Here is a 24,399-nt window from a genome sequence, read left to right as displayed (position 1 = left end):
GCTGCTCCTCGTCCCTGCTTTTACCGCGGGCTCTGCTCTGCCAAATTCCCTTGGCTTTCGGAGACACCGGTGCCTCGCTCCGCAGTGCTGTGCCTTTCTTGGCTGACAATAGTCCCTGGCTGCAAAACCTCATTAGATTAATTGGCCTTGCCAGCTCCTGAACAAGCAAGGCCTTTAGTCGTGCTGGGGCGCGGAGGGCAGGGGAAGGAGGGAGCTCTGGGGCTTCCACGCTCCCTGGAGCTCTGTGTCCCAGCTCATGGCTCTGCCTCGAGGCCGGGAGGAGCAGCCGGTGCTCCTGGCACCCCGCATGGGTGTGGCTGTGGCCAGGTGGTGCCTCTGCTTTTTTGGGGTGCACGGTAGCACGTGGCCCTGTGCTTTTGGGGTGACAGCCCTTGGAAGTCATCTTTGGAGTCCGGGGGGTGTTGGTGAGTGTCGTGCTGGTTTAACCCCCTAAAACACAGGGAGAACTCAGTCCCAGATCTGCCTTCCCGGGTAACCCACAGGGCCCTACTCTTCCACTCTCCAGGGAAGCTGCTGGTGCCTGGTGCAGGGAGAAGATGGGAATTGTTGGGAGTTGTGTGCCGGTGCTCTCGGAGCCCCAGCCCTGCCCATGAGCTGCAGTTTCCTGCCCCAGCTGGGGGAGCCTCTCCACAGCTCCAGTGCCTTGGCACACCAACCTTGGCCCTGGCCTTTGATCTCTGTCCTTGCCCGTCTGTCTCTTCCACACGACTCGGCACCGGATCACAGCTGGCCGGGCTGCGGCTTCACAGGAGCCCCTCGTCTCCAAAGACCTATTTAATTTTCTCCTTCAAGGTGGTGTTAGCAACACCCAGAAGATGCTGCCGGCTGCCTTGGACGAGTGGGCTGCGTGTCCTTTCCACCACTGACGTCAGCTTCTCTCCCTTAATTCCCCCTCTGGGACCGAAGCGAGTGCAGGCGCTGCCAGCTCGGATCAGCGTTAACAGCCTGCTCTCCCAGTGTGTGGCAGCGCTCCGCCGTGCCAATGTCACCCCCGACTCGCGCTGCTGTCCCTGGCCAAGCAGCCATGGGTGGTGGGAGAGCACTCCCCTCTTCCAGCATCATGGGAAGGGCCCGCTGCCAGCAGAGAGTCCCCGTTCCTCGCACGTAGGTGTGCTGAGATGGCAGCTCAGCCCCTCAGAAATGGCTGACTCCTTCTCTCTCGCTCCTCTTGCTGCCTGGTGGTTTTTTTTCTCTCCTCCTCCCTGCCTTTGCCGTTGCCTACGCGGTTGTGTGGGGAAGGCAATCGGCTCCCGTGCTGCGGATGGCTTTATCTGTAACTCTTCCATCTGCTCACAGCAGCTCACAAATAACCACGGGGTGCCAGAGGAATTATGTTATTTGGAGCTCAAGTTTCTGCAGTCTGGCAGGGCAGCAGCTCTGCGCCGGGCTCAGCCGCTCTGCAAAGGCCGGCATGGCGAGGGCTCGAGGCAGCCGGCGCGGAGCTGGGGATGTGGCCAGGGAGGAATTATCCTCCCCATCCAGTCAGACAAAGCCCCAGTCCTCAGCCAGCATGGGAGCCTGGTCCTCTGGGAGCTTCCCAAGGGGAGCAGAGGGTCCTGCTGGCCCCGGGTCCCTGCGCCCCATCCAGGGCTCGTGGCACGAAGCCGCTTCTGCATCAGATGCTGCGGCGGGAACAAAACTGACTGACCCCCTCTCCACCCTGCACTTCTCTGTCTCCCATACAGCACAACCTTTTCAGACAGACTTTCCTCCCTGGGAAGCACCACCCCATGCCTCCTGGAGCCACGGCTGCGGTGGTGGCCCGGGATGATGCTCCGAGGCTGAGCCGCGCCGGGAAATGCCTCCCGCTGCCTCCGGCATTTGGTAAAACGCTTACAGTGGGGCCGTGTTTTCTTCATTTCCTGCCTGCTCCTGCTTCCAAGGAAACAAAATCCCCCAAGCCAGGGCTGAGGTTTCTCATTTAAATGTAACCCAGGCCCATAACTGGAGCTGCCAGCCCTCCCCATGGCCCGGCGGACCCAGGGTGGTGCAGGGAGGATATTGGGGATCGTGATCCCGTCACGGGTGTCCCAGTAAGGCACTGGGACAGAGACCCATCCCTGGGATGAGGTGTGGGCAAGGGCAACGCTTGGCTCTGCCCCAGGGAGGGCACTCAGGGTTCAGGATGCTGGTGGGAGGTTTTGGGGTGGCAGCAACCTCCTCCCCTCCTCCCATCTGGTGAAACTGGCACCAGGGCTGGAGTGGAGGCTCCGCAGTGGGTGCTTTGGGACCAGCCCTGGCTCTGCTGTGGGTGCTGCCAGCACTCTCACCTGCAAGGTGGCCAAGGGCAGGTCCTTGGAGCCAGATCTGAGCCCTGCTGCTGCCAACAGGACCAGGGCTGCCCACACTGGAGACAGGAAACAAATCCCACCCCAGTCCCCTGCCTGCACTGCAGCATGGGCAGGGCTTGGAGGCAAGAGCTGGCTGTGCTTACGGCATCTGCTGGGACCCTGGGGAGGGCTGGCCCTGCCAGATGTGTGAGCACAGTTGGGGTGACACCGTGCCCACATCTCTCAGCTCATGTTTTAACCCCAAAGTTGGGCTGTTGGTCCCCCCCGAGCCCCTCCTGCTCATCCCCAGCGTGGGGGTGGCTGCTCAGCACTCAGGCGCCTTCTTGGATGGGTTTGACTCTTTTTTATAGCTCCACTTTCTGCGTCTTTCTCCACCAAAAAAGGGAGCAGGCTGGGCCATGCTGCTGCAGGCTGTACCTCCCTGCCTGCTGCCGCCTGCTCCATCATCCCCCAAAGGCCTGGAGCAACTGGGAATGCCTCTGGACTGGCTGGAGTGCTGGGAGAAGGACCAGCAACAGCAGGCTTGGGGGGTGGTGGCTCCTCCAGCCCTGTGCTCAGCCTCAGCTTCCCTCATCCATCCTGGCAGCAGGGAATCAGACACAGGTAGGAGGCACAGGGTGTGTTTCCCACGCAGGAAGGGGCACACGGAGCAGCCACGTGCTGGGTGATGGCCACCCTGGTGGCACCAGGGGACAGGGCTGTGAGGGTGACGTTTTTGGGGCACCTGTGGGGGGGGGGGAAAGGACTCAAGGGCTCCAGCACCAACAGCTCCCAAATTGCTGGCCGTGGGGAGAACCCCTTGGCCTAGGTTGTGGTGGCTTTTGTCACTGTGGGTCACTCCCAGGACTCAGGAGAAATCAGCCTCCCATCCATCTTGGAAGCCCAGCAGCTCCAGCACAGCCCTGCCAGGATCTGGGAAGGGGGAGCTGCAGCCCTGTGCCCACCCCACTGCTGGCTGTGGGGGGTGGGAGCCTGAGGGGGGTCCCAGCAGACCTGAATGGTGCTGCCTTTGTGCCCTGCACACCCTGGTGTGTCACCCTGTCCCCAGGGAAGGTGACAGGGACCCCGGGGAGTGGGAGGGACTGGATGGGCTTGCACACCACGGAGAAGCTCCCTCTGAAGACATCAGCAGGGGAGGCACGAGGGAGAGAGAGAAGCTGTTTCAGCTGCCATGTGATGTTGACATAAGAACCACCAGGTATGAACTGCTCCTGAACACAGCAGGGCTGGGAATTACAGGATTTTTCACTGCTGGGGGAGGTGGGCTTGGGAATTATCCCCTGGCTGAGGGATGGAGGGCCCTGGGGTACAATGAGCATCTCCAACCCCTGCCTTAACCTCCCTGGGGACAAGCAGAGCCCCAAATTCCCCATCTACAACACTGAGTCCAGCCCTGGGAGAGTGGGAGAGACGATCTGTGGGTCCTTCAGCCTCTCTCCAACCCCATTTCCCCTCATCACTTGCTGCCACAGCCCCTTTCCAGCACAGAGCCGAAGGAAATCTTTATTTCCTTTGCAATAAACAGCACCAACCCCCCGGGCTGCCACCAGGTCCCCGAGCCCAAGGTGAAGTGGAGCCTCGGGGGGGGAACCGACACTCCTCCCACAGCACCAGCCGGCCCCGGCTGCTCCTCAGCCCCGGGCTCTGCCACATCCCGGCGCGTCTGCGGATGCACAAACGCCTGGGAGAGACCTGCTGCTCCCTGACCGGGGTGGGCAGGGACACGGGGGGCTCTGGGGGGTGCAGAGTCCTGACACCAGAGGGGCTGAGCTGCCCTAATTAGCTGTGCCATCGTTAACCCTTCCTTCCCTGAGCCGAGCAGGAGCACGGGCAGCAAGGTCGGGTGTCCCACACCCTGTGTGAGCAGTGGCTCTTGGAGCACGGGAGGCTCAGTGTGGGGGTGCCCCCCATGCAGAGACCCCCAGGAGAGGGGTTGGAGCGCAGTGATGGAGGCAGGGACAGCATCCCAGGGGATGGAGGGCCCGGCTCGGGCGCCTCGGACGGACACACACACCCCCCCGGGAATGTGTGTCCTCGCCGTGCCTGGAGGGGGACACATCAGATGTCACCGGGAGAGTGGGTGCAGCCCCGCTGGGCGCTGTGAGGATGAGGATGGTCAGGGCCCGCCCCCCCGGGCCGGCTCCTGCTAACAGGATGTGATGGGTGGGGGAAGCGCTGTCGCTTGGCATCTCCTGTCCGGGAGCAGGGAAACGGAGCGGGGAGACGGCCCTGATGGGACTCGGGGACCTCAGCCTGCTCTCTCTCCTCGGGAAACACCAGCCCACCCCCTCCCCAGCATCAAACAGCCGCACCTCGTATCACAAATTAATTTATTCCCCTCCCACGGTTGTAAACAAGAAGCAGCCCCCTCCGCCCTCACCTCGACCCTGAGAGGTCCCCATCCCGAGGGTTCCCCATCCTGAGGGATCCCCCATCCCAGGAGATCCCCATCCAGAGGGGCCCCATCACAAGAGGCCTCTTCACATCTATCTCCCCCCTCCAAAATGTGCAAATCCAGCCCCAGTGCAAAGAAAGGCTTTGGCGGGGGGGGGGGGGGGGGGAGCTCTCTGTGCCAGGAGGGGGGGTGGCAGCACCCAGAGGACCCCAAAACTGCTGGGTTTGGGGGTGCGGAGCCTCCGGCAGCCCCCTCCTCCCGAAGGCAGCGAGCACTAGAGGGCAGCAGGGCCCAGCGCTGGGTGGGAGGGAGGTACAGAAATCAAATTAAATAATAATTAAAAAAACAATAAATAAAGCGATGGATGGACAGCTGGGAGAAGGTGTGGGGGGGGAGGGTTTGAATCCCTCCTCCTCTGGCAATGAGTCTCTTCCCCCCTTCCCCAAACGTACAAAATATATTTTAACTATCTGAGGTAAATAATGAGGTTGTAAAAAAAAGCAAGATGGGGGTGAACGTTCCTGGTGTCGCCCCCCCCTTAAAAAAATAAAGCATCGTAAATAGTTTTAAAGAAAATATGAGGAACTCCCCCCTCTCTCTCTCTGTCTCTCTCTCACACATAAATATAGATTATATTATGGGTAAAAAATACGCTTTTCTCTCCTGTACATTCAAAAAGTGGAAAAATAGAGGCCAAGAAGGGGTTGTGCCCGAAAAGGACGAGGCTGGGAAGAGCTGCCTGGTTCCAAGAGCTCCTGCAACCGTTGCCTCTGGGAATGAGAAGGGGGAACAAAAGCGGATCCCCCGAGTGCAGCCGGTGAGTGGAAGGTGCAGGGAGGTGGTCGGGGGGGGACACGTCAGACGTCGCTGGGGGAGCGGGAGCGGAAGGGCGGCGCGGAGGAGAAGCAGCCGCAGCACACGGCCCACAGCACTTTCTGGATCTCCTGGTTCCTGAAGGCGTAGATGACGGGGTTGATCATGGAGTTGTAGGTGGCGGGGAGGAGGGTGGCGTAGGTGTAGAGGGCCGGGTAGGTGTAGTCCCCCAGCAGGCAGTAGACGGCGAAGGGCAGCCAGCAGGACGCGAAGGTGCCCAGGATGACGGCCAGGGTGGCGATGCCTTTCCTGGTGGTGACGTAGTGGGAGCTGGCCAGGAAGTGCCTCTGCACGGCGATCTGGTGGGCGTGCCGGCACACGATCCGGCAGATCTGCACGTACAGCTGGAGCATCGCCGCGAACACCGCGAAGAAGGACGCGGAGAGGATGATGAGGTGGTTCTTCGTCAGCGGCCTGACGACGCTGCAGGCGGGCGGCTCCTTCAGGCAGTTCCAGCCCATGACGGGCAGGAGCCCGTAGCAGATGGAGGCTCCCCAGGTGAGGATCAGCATGATGTAAGTCCTGGTGACCGTCCTCTCCGAGTAGTAGGTCAGGGCGTTGTAGAGGGACAGGTAGCGGTCGATGGTGATGGTCAGCAGGCTGCAGACGCTGGCCGTGAAGGAGGTGACCAGCAGCCCCACCGTGAGCAGGCTGACCGCCTCCGACGGCGCGAAGTAGACGAAGGCAAAGTGCAGGATCAACCCCAAACCCGCCAGGAGGTCGGCCGTGGCCAAGCTGCCGATGAGGAGGAACATGGGGGCGCGGAAGGCCGGCGTGTAGAAGATGACCACCACCACGATGGCGTTCTCGCAGGAGATGATGGTCCCGGAGACGCAGAGCACCACGTCCCACGGGTTCAGGGCCAGGGGTCGCACCACAGACTCCAGGTCCAGGGAGCTGCCGCTGCCATTCCTGGCAGAAAACCAGCCCTGCTGGCCTTCGCTGGAGTTGGGGGGCCCTTTCTCCATCATGGTGGCGGAGGGTGACCTGCTGCAGCTGAAAGCAAAAGCAGCCCCCTCAGCACCTGCTGCCCTCACGAGCCCTCCCTGTGCCACTCAGCTGGGGACAGTCCTGCTTCCCCCCAAAAGTTGTCTACAGCAGTGGGGACAGAGCTGTGTGTGTTTGAGGGGGGGGCTCGCTGTTTGCTCCAAGGGGATTTCTTAGGATGAGTGGTTTGGTTTTAAAATAAACAGGTGAATAAAGGGCAGGGGGACACACACACGACACCCCTGCTCCTGCCTGCCTGGGGGTTGGGCACTGCATGATTTTGGTGGATAAATCCTGGGGGAACAGGACTGGCACTGGAAACCCTTCCCCAGCAAATACTTCAGGGCCAAACCGAGGGTATCTCAAGCAGCAGGTGAAGGGGGTAACCCTTCCCCCCCCAGACCAGCACCCCAGCGGCCAGAGGCACCTCCCCAGCCCCACCATGCACCCCCCAACCAGGGGATCCCCACTTACCGTGGGGGGTCTACCCCTCCCTGGGCAGGCAGCACAGCCCCTGGACGGGGTGGGGGGGGGCACGGCCGCTCCTCGCCGCCCTCCCCTTCGCCCTGCGGGCTCCCCCCCCGTCCCGGTGCCCCCCCCCGCGGTGCCAGGCACTCACCTGCCGGGATGCTGCGGGGCCGGGGCCCGGGCTGTGCTGGGCTGCCCGGCTGGGGGGCCGCTGCCATGGGCGCCGCCGAGTTATAGTGGCCGAGCCCGGCCGGGGGGGCTCGGGGGGGGTTCGGGGGGTGACTCACCGCCGCCCCCCCCAAAACCCCGCTCACCCCGCCGTGACGTCAATGCCGCCGACGGGCCAATCAGCGCCCGCGCAGGCAGCGCGGGCGCGCGCGCGCCGCATAGTAATCGCAGCTCATTCATAAAAAAACAGGGCCCTCACCCCCATCCACCACCACCCCGGCCCACGCCCCGCTTCAAACCCCCCTGCCCACCTCAAACCCGGGCTCACGCCACCCACGGGACCCTCCCCTTAAACCCCCACGATAAAGAAAAAGGGGTGCGGGCTCCCCCCCGCATCCCCCCCTCCCCGCAATGCAGAGGTTTGGGGGCTCCGCTTGGAGGGGGCGGCCGGTGGGGAGAAGGAGGAGGAAGGGGTGAGGATGAGTCCTCCCCTGGCCCCGCACATCCAGGGGCGCGCAGCCCCGGAGGGTCCCCGCGGCCCGGCTTTCCCACGCGGGGCTGAATAATTCATGGCCGGGAGAAGCTGGAAGGCCCGGCCGGGAGGGGCTGCGGGAAGGGCGGCTGGCGGGGAGCCCTCCCCCCGGGGAGGAGGAGGAGGAGGAGGAGGAAGAGGAGGAGGAGGAGGAGGAGGAGAAGGGGGAGGAAGGCGAAGCCGTGCGCCCCCCGGGACTCTTCCCCCGCGCCGGTTCCTCGAAGCCCGGGGAGTTTCCCTGTCCCTGCTGGGGAGGGGGGGGGTCCCGGGGTACATGAGACTGCCGGCACTCCACGGGGGTCGAGAGCCCCCGATGCTCCCAGAGGGGGCTGCGGCCGCCCCCTCGGAGCTCGGCCAGGGACCGGAGGGTCCCGGCCCGGTTCGGCCCGGCCCGGCCCGGCGGGAGCTGTTCGCGGTGCTGAACGAGAGGACCCGGGCCCCGGGGGGACCCGCCCCAGCCCCGGGGAGGGTCGCGGTGCCCCGAGCGCGGGGCAGGGGCGGGGGGAGCATATGGGGTGTGCAGGGGGCTGTGTGCGGGCGGGCTGTGCGGGGGGTGCGCGGTGTTCGGGGTGTACCGTGCACAGGCAGCGTGCGGTGCACACACGGCGTGCGGGGTGTGTGCTGCGTGTGCCCGCTCAGGTGTGCTGGGTGTGCAGGGGGTGCAGTGTGTCCAGGTGTGCAGTGTGTACAGTGTGTACAGTGAGTGCAGGGTGTCCAGGTGTGCAGTGTGTACACTGTGTGCAGCTGTGTGCAGGTGTGTGTGTAGTGTGTTCAGGTGTGCGGGTTGTACAGTGTGTTCAGGTGTGCAGGTGTGTGCAGGTGTGCAGGTGTGTTCAGGTGTGCAGTGTGTTCAGGTGTACAGGTGTGTGCAGGTGTGTTCAGGTGTGCAGGAGTACAGTGTGTCCAGGTGTTCAGGTGTGTGCAGATGTGCAGGTGTACAGGTGTGCAGGTGTGTGCAGGTGTGCAGATGTGTTCAGGTGTGCAGGAGTACAGTGTGTCCAGGTGTTCAGGTGTGTGCAGGTGTACGGTGTGTACAACCCGTGCAGCAGAACACCCCGTGCCAGGGGTTCAGCCCGGACCCCACGGTCCCGGGTCAGCCGCGGCTTTCCCACGGCCGCGGCAGCGAGGGGGGTGTGTGTGTGTGGGGAGGGGGGGGATGCACCTCTGGAGAGACCCCCCCTTCCCGGGCCGGGCCTGCCGGGGCGGGGCGCGACGAGGCGGGGCCGCCCCCCCACCCTCCCCCGCCGCCGCCGGGGCCGCCTCCCGCGGGCGCGCATCTGCCCGGCGCTCCGCTCCGCTCTCCCGGGAGAGCCGCGGCCACACCGCCCGCTGGGACCGGGCCGAGCCGCGCCGAGCCGAGCCGGGCCGGGCCATGGCCCCGCCGGGTCCCGGGGCGCTGCGCTGCGCGCTCCTGTGCGCGCTGTTCTGTGCGCAGGGACCCGCTCCCACCCGCGCAGGTACGGCCGGGGGGCGCGGGGGGGGGGAGCTTGGGGCTTGGGGGGGTGAGTTTACAGCTTTGGAGCAGATGAACTTTTTCTGGGGGGTCTTTTCTTTCCAGAGGCTCCTCCCGCCCCCACAAGACTCCGTTGCCTGCTCGGTTCGCAGGGAGAGGGACCCCTTCTCCCAGCCGTGTTCCGGGGGGCTGGGACCCCCCAGGGCCCGGAGGGGTGCGCTGGGCTGCTGCGGGATAAGCGGGGTGCAGGGTCCAACTCCCCCCCAAAAAGTGTGGGGATCTCGTGGCTCGTGGTGGGGAGCGGGGAGCGGAGCCGTCATCCCCCTTCCCGAGGTGCTGCAACTCCGGGCATTAATTATGCAAACCCCCGGCATCCTTCTGCCCCCCTTCTCCCATCCCCCGCTCTGCTCCCGGGAGACGTTTCCACCCTGACTTATCCCAGCGGGACCCATGCGTGTTCCCAGAGCCCATGGGGATGGGGGTGCCCTCAGCCGGCCCCGCTGTCCCCCTTTATTCCCTCTCCCTCCCCACACCTGATGGCAGGAGCGGGAGTTGACAACGCTGGGCTCAAACGTCTGTTCCTGCGCCTGCCGCGATAAAAATAACTTAAAATTATAAACCTGCCTGAAACCCTTGCGAACAAAGTCCTACTTTCCCATTGGCTCCCGGCAGGTCTCTAAATGCTGGAGGGGGGGCCCAGCGGCGTGCCCACCCCCCTCCCGTAGCCATGGCAATGGGGCCGCAGCATCCCCGCTTCCTGCCTTATGCCACCAGTTGCCCCCTTGGCTTTTGCTGGGAAAAAAAAAGAGAAGGGACTTTCCCATCAGCCAAGCACGGTTTTTAGGGGACCCTAAAAGCTGAGGGGCTGGCGCTGGTCCCTTCGAAGGGAGGTGATGTGGTGGGAAGAGCTGCCGGCAGGGATGCCTTGTGCTTGGTAGGTCCCTGCCTGGAAAGACCCCTGAGGAGCAGACCCAGGGGGTTGCCAGCCCTCAGCGAGCCCTGGGAGGAGGGTTTGCCCCCTGAGAGCCTGGAAACACATCCAGGGTGGGAAATGGCTCCCGGGTCTTTCCCGGGATGGTGCAAACGCGGGCGTGGGACGCGGCGAGGTGCAGGCAGGGCCCGGCCGCGGCTCGTCAGTCGCAGCCTCCCTCGCCAACAGTCAGCGCTGTAAATTAGTGATGAGCGTGTGTGGGGGAAGAGCAGCGCCACAAACACCCGAGTGACTCACCGCCCTCACCGGGGCCGTGGGAGCGGGGGTCCTGTGGGGTGGTCTGGGGGGACAAGGGTGTGATGCTGCTCAGGTAACCCCGACCAGGCTGTGCTGCCGCCTCGTTGCATTTAAACATGGGCCAAAAGATCCCAGGATCCCAAATCCCAGCCCAAGGGCTGGGGGATGTTTTCCTGCACTGTGGGTGATGGGGTGAGCCCTGTGTGTCCCAGGCTGGGAGCTGTGGGGTGTCCCCTCTCTGGAGAGCTGGTGACGCTGCAAACACTCCACTGGGACGGGCGTGTGGGTGGGCTTGGTGCTGTGGGATGTGCCTTCATCCCTCCCACAGCGTCATCAGAATTCCCCCTCCATGGAGCTGAGGGTCCAACCTCAACCCCAGAGCCAGGGGGACAGATGCTGGCCCTGCCCTCATCCCTTTTCCCTGGATTTGGCAGGAGAGTGTGGCGAGCTGAGGTCCTGTGAGACATGTACTGCTGTCACCCCCTCACACAACACCACCGGCTGCGTCTGGGTGGGCTGCAGGACCCCTGAGGAGCCAGGTGAGGGGCTCAGCTGGGGGGGACAGGGAGGGGCTCCCACCAGCCTTCTCCAGCCCCTGTCACTGGGCTGGGGCAGTGCTGGGATGGTGCCAGCACTCAGCACCCTCAGGTGCCCAGTCCCAGCTGCTTTCCATGGTCAAGGTCCATCTCAGCTGACCCATCCAAAGGGAAGGGATCTGTGCCAGTCCAGTGGGCAAGGGTGTAGGTTTTGGTGTGTGCTGCTCCCTGCCATGCTGGGATAACACTGGGAACCCTCTGTCATGTGCACATGGAGCAGCACCGAGCGATGGAAAAGGAAGAAAACCAGCTGTTCATAAAGCCCCTGTTTGGGGCTCTTCCCTGAGGAGGAGCAGATATGAGCCCCAACTCGCAGCCCCTTGGAGGGATGAATGTCCAGCCTTGGGAATGAGTCCTCATCATCCCAAACCCTCTGGTGCTCAGGGCAGCCCAGGGCCCAAACACCATCGGCTGCAGTGGGTGCTGGATTGGGATCCTTGGGAAAACCCTGCTCCCTCTTCCTGTAGAAACAGGGAGCTGTGTGCAGAGAGGGGCAGCAACACGGGAGACCTGTGCACTCTACAACACCAGCACCCTGTGCCGAGGTAACCCCAGACCCCCACAGACCCCCCAGGCCCAGCAGCCTTCGGGACAGAGGTGCTGCTCTGGGTGCTGGGACCGTGGGGAAGAAATCCCACCCCTGGGACAGGGATCTGGGGTGGGGGGGGGGGGTGGCAATGTCCCCTCACACTCCTTCTTGCCCCTTCCCTCTGTCCCTACCCTCTCCAGCTCTGAAGTCCCCCACAGAAGAGCCTCCACGGTCCCACAGCAAGGAGCCAGTGACACACTCCACAAGTGAGTGGGTCTGGGGGGTGGGAGGTGGTGGGATGGGGGTCCTGGATGCCCCAGTCCCAACAAGACAATTCCCTCCATATTGCACACCCCTTTGGGAGGGATGTGCCTCAGGGTTGCATCAGTGGACTGTGCCCCAGGAGGTGCCACCGCTGTCCTGGGTCGGAGCTCTGTCCCCGTCCCCCCTCTCTGCCCTGGACAGTGCTTGGATGGAGCTGAGGGGGTCATGGCACCCCACAGTCCCCCAGGAACCATCCCTGATGCCATCCTTGCTGGAAATTCCACCTCCAGCCTGATTGGAGCTGGAGCTGGGAGCAGAGAATAAGTGTCTTCCAGGAAGCGGGAACTGGAGAGCACTGGGCTAATTACAGTGGGTAACCAGAGCCCAGAGCCCTCTGAATTATTGATCCCACTGGGATCTTTTTCCTGCTGGCTCCTTTCCTGCAGCTCCAGCTGCTATGGCATGGGAAGGGGTTGAGCCCATCCCAGCATCCACATGTTGGTGGGTACATAGTAGCCCCAAGCTGGGAACTACCATCCCTCCCTGTTCAGCAACTGGGGGCTGCGTGGACCCCAAATTGCCTCCCCTTGGCAGGATCATCAGTGCTCAGGGATACCCAGAGCACCCGTAACCCCCTAAAAACCTCTCATTTTGCCCTGACAACAGGGACCACCACCACTAGTGCCCCACTGACGGGCAGCCCCGAGTTCCACCCGCCCGGCTTCGACACGGCCAGTTTCATTGGCGGCATCGTGCTGGTGCTGAGCATCCAGGCCGTTGTCTTCTTCGTCATCAAGTTCATCAAGTCGAAGGACAGCACCTACCAAACACTGTAAGGCTTCCACACTCTCCCTGGGATCCGGGGTGGAGGGGGGGACCCAGGCCAAGCCCACCCTTGAAGCCAAAAATGGGGTCACCCCGGTGCGTGTCCTGTCTCGCCGCTGTGTTGTCTCCCGTGGCTCTTTGTCCTCATTCAGTGAGGGGAGGATTCATTGTCCCTCCCCACCTGTCCCCTCACTGGTGTCTGGCTGTCCTGCCACCTCCTCTGTGTGTCATTGTCTGGCTGGATCCTGGTTCTAAACCCTGTGGGGAGTGGGGGGCACCCCAAATCCGTCCCTCTGAGGCTGAGCCAGGTGGGGGTCCACACTCTCTTCCCACGTCCGTGGGGCTCGTCGTGTCTAACATGGGGGGCTGTGCCCCATCTCTCTTTCCTTCCACGCTGCCAGAGAGGACAACCAGTAGGTTCTGGGTGCTGGTGGCCATGGGGAGGGGGTGCCCTCCCTGCACCCCCGGAGCTTCACCCTTCCCTCGCACCTCCCCAGGGAGAGGAGGGTGGCGTGGGCCCTCTCCCCTGGTTTGCATGTCGGGTGTTTCCCACCTGGTTTGCTGTTTTCCTGTGAGTCGTTAGTGGTGGAAGGGAAGGGGGTGTCCCCCCTTTGCCCCCTTTTCAGGCACGGAGCCCCTTGGGGGGTGCAGCTGATGTACAGCCCCTTCTGCCACCGGGGCGAGGTGCCTCCAACACCCCCAGTCCCACCACAGCAGGGTGCAGCCCCCCCTCACCCCGAGCGTCCTCGACAGGACAGGAGCTGCAGGGCTCCCAGTTTGGCCCCAGTTAGCACCCAGCAGCCACCTTGGCAGCCTCTCCAAAGATCAGGGGCTCGCTGGGGTGGTCTCTCTCTCTCCTCTCCACCCCTCTTCTCCTGGTGGTCTCTCTTTTCCCTTCAGCGTTTTGACTGGAGCACCCACCCCCTTGCCCTGACACCCCCCCCGCCCACCCCGACCCCCCAGCCCCCCGTGCCCACCGGAGGAGCGGAGCCAGGCCCTCGCTGTGTGCTTTTGCTGTGCCTCTGTGTTGCTCTGGGGGGGGCGTTTGGGGGGGGTTCCCTGTCCCCCCACCCCCTTTCTGTGTGTTGTTTTGGGGAGGGGGGTGCGTGTCGTGTGCTGTGGGGTGACACTTGTAGCTTGGGCTGCCCCCCATTAAACTCTGCGAGGTGGTGTCTGTGTCGTGTCCGGGGGGGGGTCGTGTAGCCGGGGGGGGGTGCAGGGGGTACCCCCCATCCCTGCCCTGCAGGAGTTCCCAGTGCAGCCCAACCCTTCCTCATGGCATGGGTGCAGCAGGGTGGGCACTGGGACACCCCTCCTGCACCCCACTGCCTGGGGGGGCTGCGAAGGGCTGGACCCCCCCAGGGTAAAGCCCTCCAGGACCCTTCCTGCCACGGCTCTTCTCTGTCCAATGCACCAGGATCTGAGGCCACTGCGTGCCCCAGGCTGGGTGGGGGACGCTGTCCTTGTCCTCCCTGGGGTGAAGAGGCTGCTGGTGCCACTCCCTGCGGCCACAGGGCCCCCCCACACCACGACTATGCAAAGCTGGGGACACCAGGGTGGGACATGTCCCCCAGGCCTGACCCCTGTCCCTGTCCCCAGCGGTGGCTGGGGATGCTCCAGGGGGTTGCACCCTCTGGCTGCTCCCCGGGGGATGCAGGTGGGCAGGGGGGGCCCATCCAGCCCTGAATCCCACCTGGGGCTCCCCCACCCTGTTCTTGCCACGCACCCAGGGGACCTGGGGCACCCCAGGGATCAGAGGACACGTGGCCACGGCTGGCAGGGGGGGGGCCCTTTGCTGGCCGAGACCCCAGACCCACACTGGGGCAAAGTCTGAGACGGCACAGGGTGGGACAGAGACTAATAAAGGATTTTCCTGTAATTCCTGGTGTCTGTGTCACTGTCACCTGTCGCTGCCAGGCCCCCAGTAATGGGTGCTGTCCCAGATTTTGGCTGCAACCCAAATCTCTGGGGATGTGGCTGTGTCCTGCCCACAGGGTGGTGTTGGTGGGTGGCCCCAAACGACTCCAGTCCTCCCAGTGACCAGGGGAGAAGAACCACTGTGGGGTGTCCCAGTAAGGAATGGGCCATCCTGGTGTGGGAGTGACCACTCCACCCCACCCAGGGCTGTGACAAGGCCACTGGAGCCCCGGGGCTGCCACCCCAGGGGCTGGCAGGACAGTGATGGAGGGGACAGCTCCACGCTGGGAGCAGTGAGGTGCAGCAGCTCCAGCCCCAGAGTGGAGGGAGAAATCGGGGTACGGTGCCCAGAGCAATAAACAGCCACCAGATGTGCCCTCTGATGTCACTTCATTGCTGCTGGAAGGGGAGGGCACAGACCCCCAGCCCTGCACAGTGATGCTCCAGGTCTCCATCCCCCCAGGTCCCACAGTCCCGCTGGCACCAGGTGGTCCTTGTGGGACCGGGGGGCTACGCCCGGGGGGCCAGGTTGGTCCTCAGGGGCAGTAGAGCTTCCACCCACTGCCGGGGCTGCTGGAGGAGGCGCTTCCACACCCCCTGCTCCTCCGCCGTCGAGTCCATCCAGCCCACGGGCAGCCCGTAACTGCTCCCTGCGGAGAGACCCCCACGGTCACCCCCCAAGCCACGGCACAGGGGGCACCCTGAGGTGCTGGGGGTCCCCCCCTGAGCCACGGCACAGGGGGCACCCTGAGGTGCTGGGGTCCCCCCCGGCCTCACCGGTGCCCAGGCTGAGCCGGATGCCGCCCAGCTGGCGCTTGGAAAAGGCTTCCTGGTGCCAGAGGGTGAACTCGGCGCAGGCCTCGGCCAAGTCCTTGGCCTGGAAGCCGTCGTAGACCATGGTATGGTTAAAGAGGGGGTTCAGGCTCCGCTTCACCACCCGCGTCTTCTGCCGGCTGGCCTTGCTGTCATCCGGCAGCACGTAGCTGGGGGGACACAGGGGGTGAGGGGACGCTGCCACCAGCCCCCCTGGGTGCCCCCCAAGGTGCCACCCCACTCCTACCACTGCACAAAGGCGTCCACGGTGCCGCTCTGCAGCGGGATGAGGCTCTGAGCGTCCTTCACCCAGATGTGCAGCTCGCCCGTGGGTGGATTCCCCCTGCCTGTGGGTCAGAGGGGTCAGGGGCACCCTGCCATGCCAGACCCCCACTCCAGCTGCCCACGGGCACCTCTCACCTTCCGAGCCAGCAGGGATGAACTTCAGTGCCAAGCTGAGGTTGCCCCGGCTGGCGAGGCCGTCCGAGGGGATGGGCATCTGTGGAGGATCGGGGGGGGGTTACAGGGGGCTGGGGGTGAAAGGTGGAGCTGGGGGGGCTGGGGGCTCACCCGTGGCTGGAGGTTGAACCACTCAGGGCGTGTGTTGGCCCAGTCCCAGGCACCCAGTGCGACCTCCACCTCCCCCAGGAAGAGGTTCCTGCCCAGGCTGTCGTGGTGCCACACCGAGAGGTTCAGGGTCCGGCCCTGCAGGTCCCTCTTCTCCAGCTTGTACTGGTGGGGAGGGGACACAGGGTGAGATCATCCACCCCCACCCAACCAAGCTGAACCAGGGGGCCCCCCCAACACAAACCACCCCAGGGCAGGGGTAGAAACCTTGAGGGTCTCATTGAAGATGGGATCCAAGCTCCTCTTCCTCACCGCGGTCTTGCGCTTGCTGCGGTTGGACTTGTCCGGCAGCAGGTACGTCTTGATGTACCTGGGAATCAAAAAATGGGGTGGGTGCAGTGGGTGCCAGCGTGGGCACCAGCTGGGCAGTGCCCCTGGGGGCTGTGGCACTCACGGGTCCGAGCGCTGCCTCTTGGCCTCAGCCAGTTCCCGGCACTGCACCACGTGGACCTGCAGCTCCTTCCTGGCCGGGTCGTAGTGGAGGGAGAACTGGACACAGCCCCTCACGGCCACACTGCCCAGCTCCCCCTCGCTGTACAGGCTCATCAGGCTCCCACTCAGCTGCAGGGCAGGGGGATGGGGTCAGTGGGGTCAGGGGGGGCTGGGGAGGTGACCCCCCCACACACACCTCCAACCAGCCCCCGGTGCCGTACCGTGGAGGAGCTGAGGCTGGACACAGAGGAGCTGGTGCTCAGCAGGCTTGGGCGGGTGTGGCCGTTCTGTGGGGGCACCTGGTCTGGGAGTGTCTGATCCGTCTGGAGGGTCTCTGGTCTCTGGAAATGCAAGGAGGGGTCAGCACACCCCCCGGACCCACAATGTGTGTGGGCACGGTCTGTGCTTTGCTCAGGCCAGACAGGCTCCTCTGCAACCCTATATAGCCCCCTCCAGTCCCCCAAAACCCCATAAAACTCCCTCTGACCCCATACAGCCCTATACATGCCCCCCAAACCCATACAGCTCCCTCCAGTCCCCCAAACCCCCCAAAAAACACCTCCAATCCCATACAGCCCTATATGTGCCCCCCAACCCCATGCAGCCCCCTCCAGTCCCCCAAAACCCCATAAAACCCCCTCCAACCCCCTACAGCCCTATATGTGTCCCCCACACCCATACAGGCCTTTATAGCCCAATCCAGCCCCCTCCCAACTCCACACAGCTCCTCCAACCCCATACAGCCCTATATAGCCCTATATAGTCCTATTCTCCCCCAAATGCCATCCAGCCCCCTCCAGCCCTCCCATCCCATCCAGCCCCCCATCCCACCTGCCCAGCACTGCTGGGTGCAGAGTCGGGCTCCTCCTCATCCTCCTCCGTGCTGGATGAGCCAAAAGGGTTCCCACCTCCCGTGTCACCTGCAAGGGTGTGGGGTGGCACCGACCCAGCAGGGGTGGGTAGAAGGGTGGGGATCCCCTTTTTTGGCAAAAGGAGCAAGATGAGGGGCCACAATGGGGAGCCAGGGGGGAGGTAGGAGGCTGGGAAGCAGTGCTGGGGGGGCTCAAACCCCCCAGATCTCCCCAGCACCAACCCCCCATCCCAGTTACCTGTCTGGGCTGGGATGTCCTGCTCCCTCGCTGGGATGTCACCCTTCTGTGGGGGCTGTGACACGGGGGCCTCCTCCAGGGCTGGGGGGCTGGGCTGTGAGGTGGCACCAAGGGAAAGGGTGTAAACAGGGACCTCCTTCTCCCCTGCCTGCTCCCCTCAGCCCAGCCCCTCTGTGTCCCTGGGGACAGCGTGGGGGGCATCCCATGGGACACCTCCCATCACTCCACAGGGTTTGGGATCACACACAAGGCTGGCCCCAACAGCACCACACTCCTGGGGTGCCACTGCAGGTGCTCCAGGCTGCAGAGGGGTGACCCTCCACCCACCCATCGAGCCCATCACCAGGGTCAGGTACTGCTCAACCCCCCACCCAGGGACCCACCTGGGGCTTGGTGGCCACCAGCTCCTCCTCCCTGGGGCTGCTGTGGGAAGAGACCACCGTTAGTTTGGTCTGGGTGGTGGACAGACAGACACTGTGATGGTGGATAGACAAATACTGGATGGTGGACAGATGGACACTGGGATGGTGGGTAGACACCAGGAAGACGGGAAACACTGGGATGGTGGACAGACAAATACTGAATTGTGGACAGGTGGACACTGGGATGGTGGGAGACACTGGGATGAGGGACAGACAAATACTGGATGGTGGGCAGATGGACACTGGGATGGTGGGAGACACTGGGATAGTGGACAGATGGACACTGGGATGGTGGGAGACACTGGGATAGTGGACAGATGGACACTGGGATGGTGGACAGACATACACCAGCTGCAGCTGCACCATCCCCTTCATCACAGGCTCTGCTCCTCAATCCCCACCTCCAGCCCCCCCTGTACCACCCCTGGTGGGTACCAATGAGATGTCACCAGCCCCGGTGTCACCGTGGGGTGACAGCCCCCCTTTCCCCCCTCACCTCTCATCCGTGTCTGTCGTGCCATCCTCATCCTCCTTCTCCTCCGCCAGTGGCTCTCCGATGGCCCCCAGCTCGCCCAGGCTGGGCCCGCGCTCCAGGTCCCCCGCTCCTGGGGACACCGGGGAGCTCAGCGGTAGAGCCCTGGCACCTCTGTCCCCACACGTCCCGTCCCTCACCTACCCCGGGGCCGCCTCCTGCGGCGGATGGAGGCCCGGACGAGGTCGGAGCCCAGGGGGTGCCGGTGGCGCTGGGCGCGGGCGTCGCAGAACCAGTCCCCGGTGAGCACCCGCAGCCGCACCGGGTCCGACACCGACTTGCGGAGCTTGCTGGTGGTGGGAGGGTTGGCGTTGGGACCCCTGCCCTGGCACTGCCATCAGCCCCCCAACACCACCGTCCCCAGGGCCCATCCCAACCAAGGGAGCCACTGGCCACTGTCTCCCGGGGGGTTTGGGACCCCCAGGGCTGGTGTGACCCACCGTGGGGGCTTAACCCTGGCTGGGTTCCGTGGGTGACCCCATCACCGGGGAAAAGGGGACTGCTCTGTCCCCAAGGGTGGCAGACCCCAGAGTGCCTGCTTTTGGGGGGGCTGTGCTGTCCCCACCTTTGATGGACCCCAAAGTGGCTGCTCTGGGGGGGTTCCTGCTGTCCCCAAGTGTGACAGACCCCAAGGTGGCTGCTTTTGGGGGATTTGTGCTGTCCCCAAGGTTGATGGGTCTGGAGCTGGGAGGAGCAGCTGTCCCTAAAGCTGATAGACCCCACACTGGCTACTCCTGGGGGCGGCCCACGCTGTCCCCAAGGGTGACGCCGAGCAGGGGACCCCCAGCCCACCTGATGCGCCCCTCCTCGCGCCGGCGGAGCTGCCAGTCGCGGCGCAGCACCTCTGCGATGGCACATCTCTCCTCCTCCGTCAGGAAGCTCAGGTCCAGCAGTGTCTCGACCCCCACCTCCAGCGCCATGGCGGGGCGGGGGGACACCCCGGGGACACCCCGGGGCCCTGGCTTAGGTGGGCGCTGAGGATCGGGGGGCTCAGCGTGCCGGGGGGGCTCAGCGTGCCGGGCATGCACCAGTGATGCCAACATCTGGAGAGGGACCTCGGGGCCGCGGGGGATGATCCCCCGCGATCATCCCGCTGCGAGGAGAAGGGGGGGAAGCTCAGCGCGCACCCACGCACCCACCCCAAAGACCCCCAGCGAGGACAAAGGGGTGGGATGATGCCGAGGGGGCCGAGGGAAGAGGATGGGCAGTGCCCAGGCCAGGCTGAGGGACACGGTGCCGCTCCCGCCGCCGCCGGCTCCGTGCCAGGGTCAGCTCCGCCCGCTGCCGGGATCCTGCCCGCGGCCTGTGTTTGCCCAGGGTGTTTGCTCAGGGCCGGTTCTGCCCCTGCCCGCTTTCCCATGGGATTCACCGGGTGCCAAGGCACACGGACAGATGGCAAAAGGGGGCTTGGCTGCCCCTACAACGGGCTGAGACTGCACCGGGCTGAGACTGAACCGGGCTGAGACCGTACTCAGCTCATCACACCTCCCGAGGGGGGTCTTGCTCCACAGCCGGCGTTGCCTCACCACTACCCTTCCTGTCCCCGGCGCTGGGGAAGCACTGCCTGGTGTCACCACGGGCAGGAAATTGCAGCAGCGGTGGGGCAGGACCAACCCAGAGCCCCCCCAGCCCGCCCCCGGCCACCCCACGGGGACCTGAGCACCCCCACGGCCGGGGGTACCCCCCCCCCACCAGCGGCCCTGCCTCCAGCCCCACCGGTGACTCTGTCCCTGCCCTCTCCCAGCCTGTCCTCAGCCCCACAGAAGGTCCTGTCCCAGCCCCACGGCTGCCTTTACCCCAGTCCTGTGGGTCACCCTGTCCCCGCCCCACGGGTGACCCTGTCCCAGCCCCGGGGGGCCTCAGACACCTCCCAGTGTTGGAGACCTCAGTCCAGCACCTGAGCACTGGGTGCCATCCCCACCACAGACCCCCCCAGCCCGACACCAGGGACCCCCAACACCACCTGGCCTCCCTTTCCAGGGGGAACCTGTGCCACCCACCAGCACCCTGCCCCCAGCAGCGGGGCTGGGAGGTCTTCGGGGGGCACATCCCGGCTCTCATCAGGGCTGGGGTGGGGGGCGTTCAGGGGCCACGTACCGGCTCTCACCGGGGCTGAGGCGATGCTGCCGCTGCCTCCCCACCGCAGCCGCTCGTATCCTGTTTACTGCCGGCACACGGGGGGGTCCCCCCGCCCCGGAACAGCGCTGCCACCTCGAAACGCACCCAGGTCTGGCCCAGGCGCTGCTGTGGGTCCCCAGCTCCCTGTGGGGACCCCAAAAACCGAGCCGTAAACAGGCACTCCCCGTCCCGCGCCCGCCGGTGCGCAAAGGGGTGCTGAGCACCCGGCCCCCCACCCTGCACGGGAGACCAGTCAAACCAGTTAAACCTCCCCAGTAAGCCACAATCTGCAGGGGGGTGTGCAGGCCCCCCTTTTTTCTTGGCAGGCAGCCCGTGGCAGTGGAGGGGGGTCAACAGACGGCATGAAACGCCCCCTCACCCCCAAAATGCACCCAAGGCTCAGCCCCTCTTGGGTGACCCCCCACAGCCCCCCAGGGACCGGCAGATCCCAGCCGGGGGTTGTCGCCACCCACGACCCCCCCTCCACTCCTCCCGGCACCAAGGAGCCCCCCAGCCAGCCCCAGGCCTCTACCACAGCGTGGGGACAAGGAAAAGTCACCCCACAAAGGCGTGACCCCGAGCCCCCAGCCCACTGTCCTCAGTGGGGAGCGGAGCAGGGAGGGGAGGGGGGGCTGCAGCCCACGGGGTGGGGCGGGAGGAGCCAGACCCACACACACAAACACACTCACACCCACCCCGGGGTGTCTGTGCAGCCCCCGCGGCGGGTCCAGCCCCTCGGCCGCCCTTACCTGCCCGGGTGGTGGGGTCTCGGTGTCTCGTCGCGACCCCGGTAACCCCGCGGGGACCCTCGTGGGTGCGCGGGTGCCCCCCGGTCCCACCCCCGGCTGGGTGCGAGGTGACTCAACCGCAGCCCTGCGAGCGCCTCCTCGCCCGGCGGCACGAAATCAGGGACTGGAGCCAGCAGCACCTGCCGGACGGGACTGAACTGGGCTGAACTGGGCTGAACTGGGAGGCGTCAGGCGCCTGGGAAGGGGTGGCGCGGCGGGGATGAAGCCCCGCGGCGGGGGGACCCCAAGTCTAGTGGAGACTCGAAGTCAGGGGTGTGGGAAAGGGGATGGGGTGGGAGACCCCCCCTGCCCCGGTGTCACGCAGGGGTTTGGGGGGGCAGGATGCGGGCATGGGGTGCCTGGGAGGGCACCTGGGCTGCACTGGGGGGACTGGTCTGTGCTGGGCATGGGGGGAGCAGGACATCTGCCCTCCCTGCAGCACCCTGAAGCCCCCCACCCCAAAAGCCCAGTGTGGGGCAACGTGGGGTCCCTGGAGCTTTGCTGGTTCCCCATCCCACAGGGTGTCCCCAGCTCCATGGCTCCCACCCCTCAAGGCATTCCCAGCCCATGGCCCCTTTCCCATGGGACAGCCCCAAACCAGCCCCTCCCTCACCCCATGGCTCCCCCCAGCCCCACATTCCCCATCCTGTGGGTGCCCCCAGACCCACAGCTTCCATCCTGCCAGGAACAATCCCATCCTGCCCTGAATGGCCGGGGGTCCTGCCCACTCAGGACCACCCTGGGTGCTCAGCCCCACGCAGGATGAGGCCGGCAGTGCCAGGCAGGGAAAAACCCGGGGCAGGAACATCCCTGCCTGGCAGAGCAGGACCTGTGCCTCAGCTTCCCTCAATCCCAGGGGGAGAGAGGCCAACTGGGGGGGTTTCAGGCTCCCCCCAGCTTTGTGGTGAGATGGCAGCACAAACTAAGCACAGAACCGCAAGAAAAGGGGATTATTTTTAGCCTGGTTTCTCAGGAAATGAGACTTCAGCAGTGACACTGTATCTGTCTGTGGGCCACCCTCGTCTTCCTCCCCTTGCAGGGCACTTGTAGCTCAGCTCTGGTGGGGAGGGGTCCCAGAGGGACGAGGCCCCTGTCCTGGGAATGCAGTGAGCGTGGCCAGGTCTCTGCAGGGGGACAGTGGTGTGGGGACAGCCCTAACATGGGCTGGGGGCTCAGATCTGGGTCACCCATGGTGGGCACTGAGCCCTTTCTGGGCATCCTGGACCCTTTGCCCCTGCGATATCCAGAGCAAGGAATGTTTATGGGATAGAGAAGGACGTGGCAGGATGTGGTCCCTGTTCCTGGATCTCTGAGGAGGGGTGGATGGATGGATGGATGGATGGCACCTCAGTCATGGGTGCCACTCTCTGGGACACATCCAGCAGCTGGGAACAGCCCTGAGCACAGCCAGGGCCAAACCCCATGGCCCGAGGCGTGGGTCCCATCCTGCAGAGCATGTCCCCACCCCACCCCTGGTGACCCAGAGGTGTAGTGAGTTTGCTGGGTCTCAGTCACAGCTGGTGCCTCGGGTGGCAGGACCAGGGGCTGTGTCAGCCCAAAACACCCCAGTGACACCCAGGAACACCCCGGCCACCAGCACACGGTGACCCAGAGGCTGGGCCAGCCCTCGGGGGTGGTTTTCCTTCCAGCCACCTCCTGGAGCAGCCTCTGAAGAGCAAACCCTGCTCCTGGGCGATGAGTGCCAGGTGCTGGGTGCTGGCAGTGTCCCAGTGGATGAGCAGAACAGGTTCTGCCTCATTTCTGCCCTGTGTGGGCAGCCCCGAGCCAGCATTGACAAGGAGCAAGTCCCGTCCTGCTCCCAGCCCTGTTCCCCCTCCAGGACTCGTTCCTCAGGTCTGGGAGCTGCAGGAGAGTCTGGTTCTTCCTGGGAGGAAGCTGAGGCAGGAGCATGTGCTGGAGCATCGGCAGAGACCCCCCAGAGGGTTTGGTGGGAGGAGTGGGGCAGCACCTGGGCTTTGACACTGCCACATGTCCCCCCGAACAATGGGGTCACCTGGCCCCATTCCCCCGATGGGATCTCGGCTCCTGTGCCCTTTGCCCTCGCAGAGCCTTTGATGTGCCACTCAAGCCCTCCCTGGACACGCAGGGGTGGACACCAGCTCCCACAGGGATGGACCCACACCTCCCACTGGGACAATCCCAGCTCAACAAGGACAGACCCCAGCTCCCATGGTGACAGATCCCAACTCCCCCAGGCTGGAGGGGCCCCTCGCTTTCACCCCCTCCAAATTTTTAATTTCAACCCCCCTCCCAACACAGCAGGGACCTCGAGGCATTTCCAGCTGTGGCTCCAGCTGGGAATGACACTGCCTCTGGGAAGCCACCAGCATGAAGACCCCCCAGTGCTGGGTCTTGCACTCCCTTTCCCCTCCCCTGCCTGGGAACCATCAGGGACGACAGGGTGAAGATGAGGAGGGATCCACAGCCCCCGGTGGCTTCCAGAGCTCCCCGTGTGCAGCTGCCAAAGTGCAACGTGAGATTGCTCCTCGGGGAGCCCTTTGATGCCCCATCCCCCCCCAAAACGGGTGACCCCCGGGCCCCCTCCCCTCCGGCAGCTGAGGCAAAGTGATCCCACATCAAAGGCGGCTCCGGGGCTGTGGCATTCCTGGATCCCTGCGGGGAGGGAGGTCGGGGACCCTCAGCCCTGCTCCCCACCGTGGTGCCGGGGGGATTGGTCATGCTCAGCCACTGCAGAGGGCAGAGGGGCAGAGGCAGAGGGGTCACTCGGGGATGATGGCTGAGGCCACGTGGCAGCTGGGATGGATCCTGACATTCTGCTTCACAGCATTCCTCGCTCCCCGGGGCTGGGCTGGCCACTGGGGGCTCGGAGAGGAAAATGAGGGAAGCAGGGCTTGCACACCAGCCTGGGCAGAGAGCTGGGAGCATCCCAGGCATCTGAGTGGCACTACCTGGGAACAACAACCCAGCTGCTTCCATATAACCCCCACATCCCATGACCTGAACCACGCGGCTCAGCTCCCACACATCCC

The 24,399-nt window shown here is 64.6% G+C and overlaps 3 protein-coding genes across 4 annotated transcripts; 1 reads left to right on the top strand and 2 right to left on the bottom strand.

Moving 5' to 3' along the window:
* Positions 1 to 4,605: 4,605 nt before the first annotated feature.
* On the bottom strand, positions 4,606 to 7,337 carry GPR3 (G protein-coupled receptor 3). The gene is made up of 2 exons (XM_051807219.1): positions 7,187 to 7,337; positions 4,606 to 6,576 (listed from the first exon to the last, which is right to left on the bottom strand). Exon 2 carries the CDS (start codon positions 6,549 to 6,551, stop codon positions 5,565 to 5,567), a length of 987 nt encoding a protein of 328 aa, XP_051663179.1. The 5' UTR covers positions 6,552 to 6,576; positions 7,187 to 7,337; the 3' UTR covers positions 4,606 to 5,564.
* A 1,539-nt stretch (positions 7,338 to 8,876) lies between these two features.
* Positions 8,877 to 14,598, top strand: CD164L2 (CD164 molecule like 2). 2 transcript variants are annotated; one of them, XM_051807234.1, is made up of 6 exons: positions 8,877 to 9,192; positions 10,851 to 10,955; positions 11,480 to 11,557; positions 11,742 to 11,807; positions 12,472 to 12,637; positions 14,048 to 14,598. In XM_051807234.1, the coding sequence occupies exons 1-6, from the start codon at positions 8,892 to 8,894 to the stop codon at positions 14,052 to 14,054; spliced, it is 723 nt and encodes a 240-aa protein (XP_051663194.1). In that variant the 5' UTR covers positions 8,877 to 8,891; the 3' UTR covers positions 14,055 to 14,598. The 2 variants fall into 2 exon arrangements, with proteins under 2 accessions (XP_051663194.1, XP_051663195.1); XM_051807235.1 differs by lacking the exon at positions 14,048 to 14,598 and having other exon boundaries at positions 12,472 to 13,564.
* Positions 14,599 to 14,698: 100 nt separating this feature from the next.
* On the bottom strand, positions 14,699 to 21,486 carry SYTL1 (synaptotagmin like 1). Its single transcript, XM_051807167.1, has 16 exons — positions 21,350 to 21,486; positions 20,580 to 20,744; positions 19,275 to 19,575; positions 18,627 to 18,772; positions 18,447 to 18,555; positions 17,912 to 17,951; positions 17,529 to 17,622; positions 17,251 to 17,339; positions 16,641 to 16,760; positions 16,382 to 16,548; positions 16,195 to 16,297; positions 15,931 to 16,092; positions 15,781 to 15,859; positions 15,608 to 15,707; positions 15,325 to 15,530; positions 14,699 to 15,197 (listed from the first exon to the last, which is right to left on the bottom strand). The coding sequence occupies exons 3-16, from the start codon at positions 19,523 to 19,525 to the stop codon at positions 15,058 to 15,060; spliced, it is 1,806 nt and encodes a 601-aa protein (XP_051663127.1). The 5' UTR covers positions 19,526 to 19,575; positions 20,580 to 20,744; positions 21,350 to 21,486; the 3' UTR covers positions 14,699 to 15,057.
* Between the last annotated feature and the right edge of the window lie 2,913 nt (positions 21,487 to 24,399).

This window comes from Manacus candei, unplaced genomic scaffold (genome assembly GCF_025592945.1).
Source record: "Manacus candei isolate 608988 ecotype Guabito, Panama unplaced genomic scaffold, ASM2559294v1 h1tg000070l, whole genome shotgun sequence".
Taxonomy (NCBI): Eukaryota; Metazoa; Chordata; class Aves; order Passeriformes; family Pipridae; genus Manacus; species Manacus candei.
This window is presented reverse-complemented; position numbering and strand designations above follow the sequence as displayed.

Bases quoted from the DNA above. Each gene is read 5' to 3' on its own strand.
- GPR3 (XM_051807219.1), bottom strand. From the start codon at position 6,551: ATGATGGAGAAAGGGCCCCCCAACTCCAGCGAAGGCCAGCAGGGCTGG.
- CD164L2 (XM_051807234.1), top strand. From the start codon at position 8,892: ATGCACCTCTGGAGAGACCCCCCCTTCCCGGGCCGGGCCTGCCGGGGC. The intron at 10,956-11,479 runs GTGAGGGGCTCA...CTCTTCCTGTAG, and splicing joins CAGGACCCCTGAGGAGCCAG to AAACAGGGAGCTGTGTGCAG. The intron at 11,558-11,741 runs GTAACCCCAGAC...TACCCTCTCCAG, and splicing joins CACCAGCACCCTGTGCCGAG to CTCTGAAGTCCCCCACAGAA.
- SYTL1 (XM_051807167.1), bottom strand. From the start codon at position 19,525: ATGTTGGCATCACTGGTGCATGCCCGGCACGCTGAGCCCCCCCGGCAC. The intron at 18,556-18,626 runs GTAGGTGAGGGA...CGGTGTCCCCAG, and splicing joins CCGCAGGAGGCGGCCCCGGG to GAGCGGGGGACCTGGAGCGC. The intron at 15,531-15,607 runs GTAGGAGTGGGG...GTGTCCCCCCAG, and splicing joins GTGGACGCCTTTGTGCAGTG to CTACGTGCTGCCGGATGACA.